Source organism: Physeter macrocephalus, chromosome 2 (genome assembly GCF_002837175.3).
Source record: "Physeter macrocephalus isolate SW-GA chromosome 2, ASM283717v5, whole genome shotgun sequence".
NCBI lineage: Eukaryota > Metazoa > Chordata > Mammalia > Artiodactyla > Physeteridae > Physeter > Physeter macrocephalus.
The window spans coordinates 118,499,572-118,513,493 of NC_041215.1; the positions used below are offsets into that span (position 1 = coordinate 118,499,572).

A 13,922-nucleotide genomic window follows, 5' to 3' on the forward strand; every position below is an offset into this window, starting at 1 on the left:
CTGAGGTCACAGCCACCGGTGACAAGTCAACAGACTAAGGATGCCTGAGCAGAAAGACAGAAAGAGCCTGGGTCACCGGTGGCATTATTGAGCAGCTAGGTTGATGCCAACAGCCACTTATTCTGGACGTCTCATCGCAGAAGAAGAACAAAGCCTCAATTGTTTCAGCTCCCCTCGTTGGTATCTGTTACTTGCAGCTGAATGAAAACCAGACAAGACAGAGTATTGGTGCCAGGTACCCAGTTTTGCTTTCACTTAACCTTGCTTTTTATATGCCATGGTAATGGTATAACTTTCTTATTACTCTGTTGAGCAATAAAATGATAATAGGAGTAATTTATTCACTGCCTACTTTATATGCATTATTTCTGATATTACAAAGATCCTGAGAGGAAAACTGATTATCCAGAGACCAGAAAAGCAAGTGACTTGCCCCCAGAGGAGTTGTGGCTGCTTCCACATGTCCCCATACATAAAGTCAGGAGCCCAGGGTGGTTTACTTAATCCAAGAAGAACAATAGCGGCAGCAGTCAGGTGGCCCATATGTATGGGGCCGTGCCATTTACATGGTCAGTGCTAGGAAGAACGGGAAGCCCTTTGGCTGTGGCTGGTGGGTCAAGGTCTTGTTCTCAGCTTTGCCTCTTACCTTCTGCTCTGAATCTTGGTATCCTGGCTTCTGTCCTGGGACCTCATAACTGGATCCTGCCAATTCCTAGGACTTTAAATCAGGGTTCTGATTAAGGTCTGTCTACTTGTCATTTTAGGTCCTGTCACTGTCACCCCTGATGCAATCTTAAGAAAAAAATTGAAAAGATATTGTTTAAAAGAACACTCTTCTCATGTAGGCTGTGCATATTACCTTCCTGTTTAATCACTGATAACCTTGAACAGATTCATGAAGACAGTTAGGGGAGAATAATAGTTGCAAATGCTTCCACTGTGCCAACTTGGGCCCCAAACCAACAGGAAAGGGGGGCAACCCATCCCAGTGCTTTTGGCCCCAAACCAATGCACCATGGATTTCACCCAAAGTTCTGTCATGGGGTGTATGGAAATCTTTGTATTCATGATGGATATTTTTGGTTGCAAGAAACATATCCAGCTTAGACTAATGCAAGCAAAAATAGAATTTATTGGCAAATGTCCTGGGATATCTAGCCGAGAAACTGGCTCAATCATGGATCTGGGAGAGAATCAGCACCATCTCTCTCCTGCTTTTTTGCTTTTCATGTCTCTACTTTACCTTATTCTGATAGATAGATGCTTTCTACATGGCAGAAAGTGAGGTCTTTCATTTTCGCTGACTCCCAGCTAGGAACCATGGTGGAAGGAAACAGCGTTTCCCACTCGCTCTGATAGGAAAATCCCACGGAGGACTTGGATGGGTTTTGATCACATGTCCATTTCTGAACCAATCCCTGTGGACAGAGAAATAAGATACTTTGGCCATCCAGGCCTGGGTCACAGTACCACCCCTAGCTGGAGTGGTTTTAGGGATTCAGCCCTACCAAAACCACATGGTATGGGTTCCCCATGGGAAAGAGTGTCTCAGTGTACTAGATAGACAAAAGCAACAAGTGTGCACCAAAATGATTTGAGGAGTTGTGGATGGCATGAGATACTGCTTCAGCCTTGAGGCTTTTGCAAGAGGGACTAGGGCTTACAATAGAGTCACCATGATTCACTAGGCAGGTGTGGGCTTAGCATGCTCAGGGTGGGGGCAACTCCAGAATTTCTACATCCCTTCTTTGAAGAGATACAGTGGCCTGTGTTGGAGGGTGTGGAGGGTCCCCTTCTCAACAAGGCACCCCTTGGAATGGCCACTGGCTGGGGCAGAAAAGGTGATATCCCATATCCAACCTCTAGACACAGAGGCTGCTCAAACCAAGTGACATGACAGAGCCCAGAGGGCCTGAGAGAGATGAACATTTTCCTGCCTCTCACCACTGTTACCTGGGTGTCTTCGTTCTCCTGAGGAAATCCAAAGAGCTGCTCAATCAAGAGGCCTGGACTCAGTGTCACTTTTTAGGGAATGCATTTGTCATTCACTCTGTTTCTGTGTATGTGTCTGTGTGTCAAATGCACATACACAGTTGTGATCGTTTTGGCTAAAAGAACTCAAGACAACCCTGTACCTGTTTGATGATGATTAAAATTCCACCCCTTACAGGGTTACTCCTCTTGCTTAGGAATGGTCTCCTCTTAAAAATGCAAATTCCACAGGAGAGGGAATAGTGTTAACTTACTGATTTACAGTTGGTAAGGGGAATCTTGTCAGGCTCTTTCATGAGAACAGCTTTTGATAAGAAATGCTGAGCCTCTTACTAGAGTCTAGTAACCAGAGCGTGAGATCCTTGAAGATGGTTATATCTGGTTTATATTTGAGACACCTACCTGGCGAGAACCTTCCACATAGCAGTTTCTCATTGCAGGTTTTTATATGAATAATCTTCAAATTACTTCAAAATTTCTGGTAAAATTATATTATACACAACTGTAAGTGGTAATACTTTGGGTTAGAGGGAGACTTAGGTGGAGGAGTTTCGTCCAACATTTGGGCTTAACCTATAGTCAAAATAAAGAGATGGCGGTAAGATAGAGAACGGAAACCCTGTGTTCAGGAGATTCTGGAAATTCAAGTAGGAAGTGGATGAAAAAAATTTTACTGTCTGAATTATTAAAAACCCTGATGAGGGCATCAACCTTCCCATGGCATGAGGGATGGAGAGGTTTTAGCTAACTTTGAGGGGCAGGTGACACAGATGGTGTCTGGGTTACATCCAACTGGTGTAGGACCCATTCACTTTTCTCCAACGTCTCTTGAATCAGGATAAGCCTTTTAAATGCATTTTCACTTTTCTGAGAGGCAGTATAATGTAGTGGTTAACAGCCCAACATACGGCACCAGACTGCAGAGATATAAATTCTAGTGCTGCCGTGTGCGGCTATATGACCTTGGCAGCGTGTTTAACCTCTCCGTGCCTCAGTGTCCTCACTAGAAAAATGAAAATAATAGTAGTTCCCAACTTTGTGGGGTTGTTTTGGGGCATTAAATGAGTTAATATACATAAAAAGCTTGAGATGAGTCTTGGCATATAGAGACTACTATATGTTTGGCTATTTTTATTATTTCCCCAATGTGACTGGGGAAAAGGGCAGTATTACCAGATGGAGAGCTTGAGCATCCACGTTCTTATGTAACAGATGCAGAAGCAGATTGTCCCCTCCCCATCTGAGAGGGCCCCTCAGGATCGTGGATGCCCTGGAGGTGCTCCGTGCCACGCTGCCACCTGGCCCAGGTACCACGCCTTTCCTTGCTGGCAGGGCCTTAGGTGGGCAGCAAAGCACCAGACTTCAACCAGCACCACGGGCACTGAGGATGCTCTGTTTTCAGGACTTTTCTCTCTCAAAAATTAAGAAGGCACGGGCACAGGGTGAGCCTGCTTTTCTTTTCTTCCCTAAACCCTTCTCAACCACAACTTCTTCTCTTCCCTAAACATCTGCTGAGCCCTTGGGTCAAAACTGAGTGTGCTGGGGAGGTGTTTGGTACACGGTTATGGGTCACTCATTTAAAGACGAGGGACTCGCCTCAGTGGCCAGCGGTCGGGGCTCAGGAGGGCACTGAGGGCTGTAGTTCTCATCAGACTGGGGCTTGGGCAAGAAGAAAGCCTTCGCCCAGTGGATTCTTATTCCCACGAGAGGCTGGGTGAGGAGGAGATAGGATGCTGGAGGGGGAGAGGCAGCAAGAAGAAGGACCCTATGGTGGGACAAGGGTGCTTAGGCACCAACCCAATGCAGCCCAGACCCTGGACTCAGGTCTGGGGTGAAGCCAGTCCCAGATCCTCACCACTTAGAGTCATCTTGGAGTGTTACTTAATCATCTCTGGCACCCCAAGCGCTTGCCAGTTCCCATATGCCTTTCTGCCGACAAGGGTGGGTGGATATGTAGGGGTCAGGGGAGGTTTTAGGATCACTGCATCACTGCTATAAACTCAGACCCTTACAGGTGAAAATCATCCTTGTTTGCTTGTTACTTAACAGGATAATTCGAGAAAAGGTGATAAGGAATAATGCAAAACGTGTTTCTCATCTTGCCCCCAGCTCTCTCACCTCCACAATATAATGAACTCTGCTTACAAAGCACATCATTTCTCTTAGAAATTGGTTGTTGTTGTATCCAAACCATGCCTCTACTCTCTGTTATCTTTGAATCTCATGGGGCAAAACAAACAGAAAACAGCAGTATATTATCTCATAGGTACTTAAAAATTCTATGATTTTCGTGGTTCTGTGCTCTAAGATGGTTACAGATTTGATTCTTGGTATACAGGGACAAGGCCTCTTGTGGGGTAATAATTGTGGGGTCCTCCTAAATTTTATGGGCTATTTTTAGACCTCACCCTCACCCAACCCACTATTCTACACCACTCACTTGGAGCCAGGGCCAAAAGTCTAGTCCCCAAATAGGATAATTTTGACTTTTTTTTTCCTAGAAAAGGCTTCTGTGATTCCTCATGGAAACTGACCCTTTGCCCATAAAAATACGGTTGAGAACTTCCCTGGTGGTGCAGTGGTTAAGAATCCGCCTGCCATTGCAGGGGACGGGGGTTCAAGCCCTGGTCCGGGAAGATCCCACGTGCCACGGAGCAACTAAGCCTGTGCGCCACAACTACTGAGCCTGTGCTCTAGAGCCTGAGCCACAACTACTGAGCCCGCGTGCCACAACTACTGAAGCCCGCGCGCCTAGAGCCCGTGCTCCACAACAAAGAGAAGCCACCGCAGTGAGAAGCCCACGCACCACAACGAAGAGTAGCTCCCACTCGCTGCAACTAGAGAAAGCCCACGTTCAGCTACGAAGACCCAACACAGCCCAAAATAAAATAAATAAATAAATAAAAATTTTTTAAAAACCCAACTATTAAAAAAATATATATATATGGTTGAATTGTGTCTTTTGTCCTTTGAGAATTCCCCACTGTCCAGATAAAGGCAACGTTCTACTATAGCGGTTTCCATTCAACCAGTGTATTAACTGATCAATATCAAAAATTGTTAGGTACCCTCAATTTTTTTGGTAGGGGACAGAAATCGTTTATAATGATTAAGTCCCAATGTCTCCAACCTCCAAAATTTTTCACCAGATCTCTACCATAATGAGCCCCCTGCATTGTCCGGCCCCAGATTTCCCTTTATGTGGTTCCAGTTGTCCTGCAGGAGTGGACACCTGTCCTGCCAGGTTGCCTGGGATGGAATCCTGGCTGGTGATTATGAGATAGTGACTTAACCTCTTTGCCTTGGTGCCCACATCTGTAAAACGAAGATAATAATGGTATCTACTTCATCAGTTGTTGGAATACTAAGTATGTCGATGCATATAAATATGTAATTGGGTGCCTGGCACATAGCAAGAGCTTTAGGTGTTAGCTGGTATCTTGTCCCATGCATGGGGCCATACTTGGGAATGACGTGCAGGTGAATTCTCCGGACTACTTCTCACCGCTCTGCGTTGGATAAATCTACAGGAAATCTAGGCCTTTTCTTGCGGTATGAAGGATGATTTGCACATTTGGAAAAGGACAGTGGTCTCAGGTTGTCAGGGTGCATGTCTACCTCGAACCCCAGAGATGCATATAAAATATAAAAACCCAGCTGGCTCATTTTTGTACCCAAAAGCACCATTCCCCAAGGCACAGGGAATTTACCATCCTGTTGGGTAGAGAGGTCAAAGTTGACCTTTTCTATTCTATGATTGACCTTGAGAACTGGAGTGTAAGTTGATAGAAGTGGAGGCATGTCTCCTGCATGCTGGAGGGTCCTTCCATTCTCTTCCAGGAGTGTCTTATTCACTCAAAAATATTTATTGAGCACCTACTGTATGCCAGGCTCTACTGTAGGTCTGTAGGTCCTGGATATATAGTGGTAAACAAGACAGATGTGGTCCTTGATCTCTTGGTGCTCACATCATGAAGATCCAACAAACTCCAGAATCCTATTAGAACTTTTCATTAACCACCTCTTCTTCAATACAGTATATTCTGAATGATGACCCTGCATGACCACAATGTTCTGAAGCTCCCGGCGAATCACCAAAGAAAGACGACATAATGGCCACTATAGTTTTGATGATGTGAATATTTTGTTGCATCCTGATCCTTTTTTGAAAATAGATAATGCATGTTTGGACACATCTATATTTTTCATAACTATATGTATATATTTTGGCCATGCCGCGTGGCTTGTGGGATCTTTGTTCCCCGACCATGGGTTGAACCCGGGCCCTCGGCAGTGAAAGTGCCGAGTCCTAACCACTGGACTGCCAGGGAATTCTCACATAGATATTTAATTAAACTGAATGGCCCACTCCTAGACTACAAGAAAAAAGAGATACCTTCACTCTACGTGAATTATTTGTATGGTTTTGTTGGTTTTCACTTGTATGTTTTCTTTGTATGTGTCCTTTGCTCTCTCATTAATCTTATGTCTTTTCTGACCCTCTGGACTGTAAGTTTCATCAGGGGAGGCACCTTCCTGAGCCTGTGCATATCCCACTGAGGATGCTGCCTGACCAGCTGCCGGCCCCAGGAAGGAGGGCCAGGTCAGGTTGGAGGGAGGGAAAGCCCTGCCTGCTGCCTAGTGATATGTCTGAGGCCCCTCTCGGGGCCCTGCTCTGGGGGCCGTTTTCTGATGTTCAAAGGAAAACTGTCAGGGGAATGAGGTCCTAACATGCCCCTCACCCGTGGTTCTCTTAACTTCTCTGAAATGACCAGATGGGGAGAAAAGTCTCCACCTTTACTCCCAGCACTAGGGGTCCTGCTTCCAGGAGTCCTGGGCCGAAACCTGGGAAAAGTTGGGGAGCTGGTCCTCTTTTCGACTTGAAGGAATTCACCTGCTAGGAAGACAAGAAGAGGCCAGGAGTCCCAGGGCTTCACTGTAGGTTCACACACACACACACACACACACACACACACAGGCCCTGCCCCATCTGTACCCTCAAAGGGGAAAACATTTCTTGTGAGGGAGAAGCCTCTAGGGGTGGAGTAGACACAGGAGAGAGGGAAAGCAAATTATACCATAGAGGGAAAACAGGACAGAGAAAGGAAAAACTCACATATGGGAAAGGACACTAGTGGTAGGGAAAGAAATTTTATTTTCAAGCTTTTAAGAGAATAATACAAACAACAGAGAGTTTTAAAAAACCCTAAAAACTAGTTTAAAAAAGTACTTGACAGTGTCCCTTTCATACCCACGGATGATGCGGCCATTGTGCAATGACAACCCCGTGACCTTCTGCAGGTGACCACCCCGTGGCCTTCCCTGGCAGGGTCCCAGAACCAGCAGGCGGGCTCAAGGGACAGTGCTCCCTGCCAGGGCCCCTGGGCCCACCTTGCTGCATGGGAGGGACCAGGGAGCAGGTAGCACTGAGGGATTAGCCAAACTGCCCTTGGGGGAGGGTCCCGAGCAGCAAGGAATACTTAGATTGGTCTCCACTCCACTCCTTGGGGCACATCCGGCCAACTTCCTCCCGTTGGCTGCAGCAGCTCTCCTGGGAGACCCTGGGCAGGAGGTGCCCTGCCATGGGGGACCCTGGGTCTCAGCAGGTGCCAAACCAGGAGGCGCCGTGGCACTGAGCATGTCCTGGCCATGGGTGGTATTGGGTGGTTGGGAAAATCACTCCTGGATTGACAGCTTTGAAGGCTGAAGCCACGGCAGCAGGACTGTGCTTGAGATAGCCATGGGAAATCTGTACTATTGTTGTGTGTGTGTGTGCGCGTGTGTGTGTGTGTGTGTGTGTTTCCTGTAAACATCTTTGAGCCAAATCACCATAAAATAAAGTAACAAGGGCACAGAAAGACACCCTACTCCAAACCTACGCCCTCTTTGAGCCCATCTGAAATTGGGAGTTCCCAGTTTGGAAGGTTTGGAAGAGGAAGAAACCCCCCTCCCTCTGGCTGCTCAGGTCAGCGTCTCCCTCCCTGCACCACTGCCCCTGAGGCCTGCGTCAGGAATTCTGCCCACCCAGGTGAGCCCAGGGGCCGCAAATGCTAGGAATCTCATCCCTGCCAGCTCCCACCCATCCCTCTCCCTCCCCCCAACTGCCCCGGAACACAGCCCAGGGAGAAACCAAAGCAAACTCAAGGGTAAAACAAGGCCGGCTGCAAGTGCTTTTCCTTCGCACACGTGCACATGTGGGCACCGCCGCCACCAGACACGCAGCTTCGCCCTCCCCAGCCGCCACTTCTCCCAGGTGTTTTGCACAGGGGGGCACATCTGGGTGCCTCTGTCGTTGCGTTTTGTTAGGCTCAGTATGTATTGCACTTCGTTGCTGAGTTTGTATTGGTTTCCCTCGTGCTTGTTGGAGAATGGTATTGACCGGCTGGAAATCACGAAACCCGCTCACAGCACCAGCCTCCCTCCAGCTCCAGTCCTGCCCCCAGGCCCCTCAAGCCCCGCCCCGCCCCCACCCCGCCTGCCCTCTGGCCCCTGGGGTGCCTCCATGCCTCCCCACACCTGCTCCCCAGATGGCGTCAGGGGCGCCCTCCCCGGCCCCTCCTCTCCTCGCTCTTGTGCGTGCGTGTGTGGTCACAGCTCCCTCCCAGGTCTCTCCTCTCACACCGTCGTGACCCTCATGACCAGCTCCCGGCTGCCGCCCTGGGGGGTCCGCTGTTCATGAGGTCTTAAGTGACTCAAGATGTGCAGGATGGTGTAAGCACAGTGGTGATCGGACAGAGGGCCTGAGGGGTGGCCGGCCGCCCGGGCAGGGCCTTCCTCAGGGGCAGGGGTGCCCGCAGCCTCCTCTCCGGAGGGGGGCGCGTTGGCCTGGCTGGACGAGGACGTCCGGGCGTTGGTCCTGCCTCCTGCCTTTTGATCCTCCAGGTCTTTCGTCTTGTCATAGTTCAGCACTTTCCACTGCTGGTTGACAGCCTGCCACCGTTTAAAGATGCGGTACACGGAGGGTCCCTCATGGATGATGAGGCCTGGGCAGCAAGGAGAAGAGAAAAACAAAGGCGAGTAAGAGACAGCAGCTCACTGCCGGGAGAAACCAGTCTCCCTCTCTTTATAAGTGAGTATAGGCATTGGGTAAGCCAGATTTATATTGGTTTGATTTGTTCTTTTCAAACCTACCTTTCAGCTCGGGGCCACATGGCAGCCATCCTTACATTTCTAGGCTCAACGAGTCTTTGGAAGTATGTGGAAGGCCACCACACCGAGGGCATGACATAGTCGGGCACCTGCATGCAGTGCTTTGGCCTGCCTGTGCTCTACCCCTCCTACTCCTTGGCCTGACAAAATCCAAATTTATGGTCCCTTAAGGCGTAATACATGTATCTTTTTCCCCCTCTGCCATGTATCTGTGACACCTGGCGCTTAGCAGATGTTGACTGAATCCTGTGCCTTCAAAGGTACCATAAAAGAAATCCTATGGTCATTCCATACCTGCTGAATGTCCGAAATTCCACTGATTACCTCTTGGCTATTTAACCAAAAGCCCAGGGCTACTAATATACGTACATTGCTGGCAGAGAGAACTTTGGCATGGTTCTATTGGCCAGGGGCAGTGTAGAGTCAGAAACGAGCTATGTCAGACAACCAGGAAACTAAATATTAATTGTGTGCCTACTATGTGCTAAGCACTAGGGATAGCGCAGTGAGCAGGACAGGCAGAGCCCTGCCCTCAGAGAGCTGGCATTCTAGTAGAGAGACACACGACAGACACGGAAGCAAACCAATAAGACTATTTTAGGAACGGACATATGCTATGAGGAAGATAAAACAGGCGGAAATAGCCACTGCCTGCAGACACTGAGAGTCCTGTTTGATGGAGACGGTAGTAAGGGCTTGTGAGGGAGGTGATATCCGAGTTGAGACTTCATTTCTTTTTTTTTTTCGTTTTCTTTCTTTTTCTTTTTTTTTCCGGCCAGGCCACGCAGCTTGTGGGATCTTAGTTCCCCGACCAGGGATTGAACCTGGGCCACGGCCATGAAAGTGCCGAGTCCTAACCACTGGACCACCAGGGAATTCCCTTGAGTTGAGACTTAAATGATGAGAAGGAGGGATCCATGCAAAGTCTGGAGACAGAGCACATTAGTGGTAAGAACTGTAGGCACAGAGGCCAGGAAGTGGGAATGGAAGGCACCCGGCTCAGAAAGGAGGTCAGTGTGGCCAGGGCGCAGGAACTGAGTGAATGAGTGGACAGTGCAGGGAGATGGGGGTCAGAGGCCAGTCTATGGTAAGGCCTTATAGGCCATGGCACAGGAATTTTTTTGTGTGTGTGTGGTATGCGGGCCTCCCTCTGTTGTGGCCTCTCCCGTTGCGGAGCACAGGCTCCGGACGCGCAGGCTCAGCGGCCATGGCTCACGGGCCTAGCCGCTCCGCGGCATGTGGGATCCTCCCAGACCGGGGCGCGAACCCGGTTCCCCTGCATCGGCAGGCGGACGCGCAACCACCGCGCCACCAGGGAAGCCGCATGGCACAGGATTTATATTCTATCTTGAGTATAAGGGGAAGCCACTGAAGGGCTGTAATAGGAGGACGATGTGGTCTGATATACCCTTCAGAAAGGCCATCCTGGCTCCTGTGAAACAATAGACTGAAGAGGGACAAGAGTAGATGCCCAAGACCGAGGAAGTGATGTAGTGATGCAATGATGGCCGCTTAGACTAAGGTGTAGCGGTGGAGGAAGTGAGAGGCCACTGGAGTCAGGATGTATGTTGGGGGCAGAGCTGACAGACTTGCTGGCAGGTGAGGTGAGTCAAGAGAAAACTCTGGACAACTCTGAAGCTTCTGGCCTCAGCAGTTAGATGAGTATTGGTGTCATCGACTGAGGTGTGGTAGGCATGAGGGTCAGGGGTGTGGATCTGTGTGGTGGTGGCAGCCACCGTATTAGTTTCCGATTGTTGCTGTAACAGATCACCACACATTCAGTGGCTTGAAACCACGCAGATGTATTCTCCTGCCGTTCTGAAGATCAGAAGTCTAAAAATCAGTGTCACTGGGCTAAAGTGAAAGTGTCAGCAGGCCTGTTTTTTTTCTGGTGGCTTTGAGGGGAGGATCTATTTCCTTGCCTTTTTTCAGCTTTTAGAAGTTGCCTGTGTTCCTTGCCACTTCCTTGTATACCTCTGCCCTTTTCTTCTGATGTCACATCTCCCACTCTTCTCCTGTCACTGAATCTCCCTCTTTCTCTTATGAGAACACTTTGATTACATTGGGTCCACCTGAATAATCCACGAAACTCTACCTGTTACAAGATTCTTAGATTAGTCACATCTGCAAAGTCCCCTTTGCCATATAAGGTAACATGAACAGGGATTAGGACCTGGGTGTCCTGGGGCACCATTATTGAGCCTACTACATTCATTAATAGTTATATTTTGGTTATGGTAAATTTAAGATACCTGATAGGAATCTCAATAGAAGGGCTAGGTAGGCAGTTGGACATATGCGTCTGAAGCTTAGGGAGAGGTCTTGCCTGGTGATGGAGGTCATCAGTGTAGAGGTGGAATCTGAAGCCTTAGGAATGGGCCAGATCTCCTGGGAGAAGAGGTAGACAGACAAAAGAAGAGGGCCCATGACAGAGCCCTGAAGCTTCTGGTAATATGGAGGTTTGGTGGAGGCAGAGCCAGGAAAGGAGTTTCTGAAGGAGCAATAAATGGTGTAGAAGCCGGACTAGCAAGTGTGGAGACCCAGAAGTCTAGAGAAGGACATGTTTCATGAAAGAGAGTGTGATAACTCCTTGAAATGCTGTTGAGAGGTCAGCTCAAGTGAAATGAGGATGAGGATGAAATTAGCTTGGTGGGCGCAGAGGAGGGAGGAGGAAAGATGCAATAGTGGGAAAATCAGGCAGTTCTCATCCAAGTGCATCTTTTTCTTCCATGAAGTCATCAGCTAAGGTGGGAAGGGATAAGGGAGGAAGTGCTGAAGATTTGTGGGGAGAAGAGAAGGTAGAAAATAATTATCTTGCAGAGTGAGAGAATGAATTTACAAGGGAGAGGTGGTAGAATTATCTGACAGTGTTGAGCACCTATTTGAGACCAGTGGCCACAATTTAAAGTGGGTCTAGTCATTGGTTGGGTGGTTTTAATTAGCATAGACTGTCTTTCCAGGTAAGTATGGCAGGAGAGAGAGTGGGACATGAGAATTATGGGTGTTTGCAAAGGGAGTGGATATCACGCTGGCCCATGGAGTCTAGACCGGGAAGGAGGGAAGTAAGAACACAAAGGGATAAGGAATAATGAAAATGGAAAAGTGGAAAGTGATAGGGTCAATGCCAAGAGGTTTCTATGAATTTGGAGAATTGCTAGAGTCCGTGAACTACAAGCATAGGGGGTGATGATCAGAGAGTGGGGTGTTTAAATCTAGATTTTGAAGGGATGTGGTTCTGGGTGATGATGAGCACCAGGGAGTGACCACTTGAATGGGGCTGAGGTGGGCTGGAGGGAAAGTTCTTCGGAATAATGAGGAAGGCAGGGAGTTGGATAGATTATCTGCATCAGCCATCCTCAGTTCTATCAGACCGAAGGCCCCCTTTTGATAACAAATTATAACAAATATATTTTAATATCCCCTTTTCTGTTCTGAAATGAAACATACAAAATAATCCAAGCTACTATGGCTTCTTTTTTTAATTAATATAATGCCCTAACAGATTATGTGAAGAAAAACAAAGGGGAAGTCATTTTATAGCACGATAATATAAATTTCAATATAAATGCTGGGCCACAACCACTCTAGAAAACAAACCAAAAACCTCATACATTTGCAAAATGCCCCCTAGGGGATGGTAACACCTCTTCCAAGGACCACTGATCTACAGAGATGCGGAGACAGGTATGGTGGGAAGGAGTGTGTGAGCCAGGTGCACGGTGGATGTGAGGAGTGAATAGGCAGTCAGCAGCCAGCAGCATCAAGAAGGGAAAAGGGCTGGTGATGTATGATGACATTCCCTTCAAAGGAGCTGGGGCTTCTGAAAGATAAAGGAAGAGAGGCAGGTTGGAGATGATAATGGGGAGCAAGGAGGACTCACCCCACCTCCAGGCCCCCCAGGATACAGTGTACTGGAGACAAAGCAGCCACCACTTAAGACAGCCATGCAAGAAACAATGTCCTCAGGAGACAGCTTTATTTCAATTAAACGATGAGGAAAGGAACACTTGGAGGAGAGGTTGCCAATGGTGGACCAGGAGGTCGAGGTCCAGAGGGCATGTGGAAGGGCTGGGAAGAAAGGGCCAGTAAAAGGATGAGAAAAATAAGAAAGGGATGGTTGTCCCTATGGAGAAGATGGTTTGGGAGGCTGGACTCACGGTGAGGGAGATGACTGTGGATGAGGTACTGTGGGATTCTCTTGCAGCGCTGTAAATCTAGGGGCGGCTGATCGGTCCCCTGCGAGGAAGAGCTGACTCATAGGAGCAAACGGCAATGAGTCACTCCAGCCAACTCCACGTCAAGCAAAGAGACTGGATGGGAACATCTCAAAGCCTTTTCAACCTCCAACACGCTGTGATTCTAGGAGACGAGACAGCCTGCACTGCTACTCTTTCCTCCAGGCCTCCAGCAGCTCCTAAAATTGTACTTTGTACAACAGGTCTTCGAGGGTTCACTGAAGGAGAGACAGTCTCCCTGGAGCCCAGCTGTTCCTAGTCCTTTGGATCATGTGCCCCTTTGAGGATCTGATGAAAGCTAAGGACCATATTCCTGGAAAAAAACCCCGACACATGAACTGTCCTTATGATTTTAGTGGGTTCATAAATCTCCTTTGGACCACCTGTGGACCCCTTGATCTCCTGCCTGGTTCTGGACAAGGAGACTTCCTCTCTGTCCACTTTCTCACCCTCTCCCAAGGTGCCAACTCTCATCACTTCCTTCCACCTTTTGAATACATGCCTACGCACCCTTGGCGCTGCAGTGCTCACTTGTTCATTTATCTC

The 13,922-nt window shown here is 48.4% G+C and overlaps 2 protein-coding genes across 2 annotated transcripts in view; one reads left to right on the forward strand and one right to left on the reverse strand.

Moving 5' to 3' along the window:
* The window catches only part of SMARCAL1 (SNF2 related chromatin remodeling annealing helicase 1), a 285,071-nt gene that overhangs the window by 135,335 nt on the left and 135,814 nt on the right, over positions 1 to 13,922 (forward strand). The window lies entirely within an intron of this gene.
* MARCHF4 (membrane associated ring-CH-type finger 4) overlaps positions 8,608 to 13,922 on the reverse strand; it is a 106,117-nt gene continuing 100,802 nt past the window's right edge. Inside the window, exon 4 of the mRNA XM_007104075.2 lies at positions 8,608 to 8,975. Within this exon, the coding sequence (XP_007104137.1) occupies positions 8,608 to 8,975 (368 nt within the window). The remainder of the gene's footprint in view (positions 8,976 to 13,922) is intronic.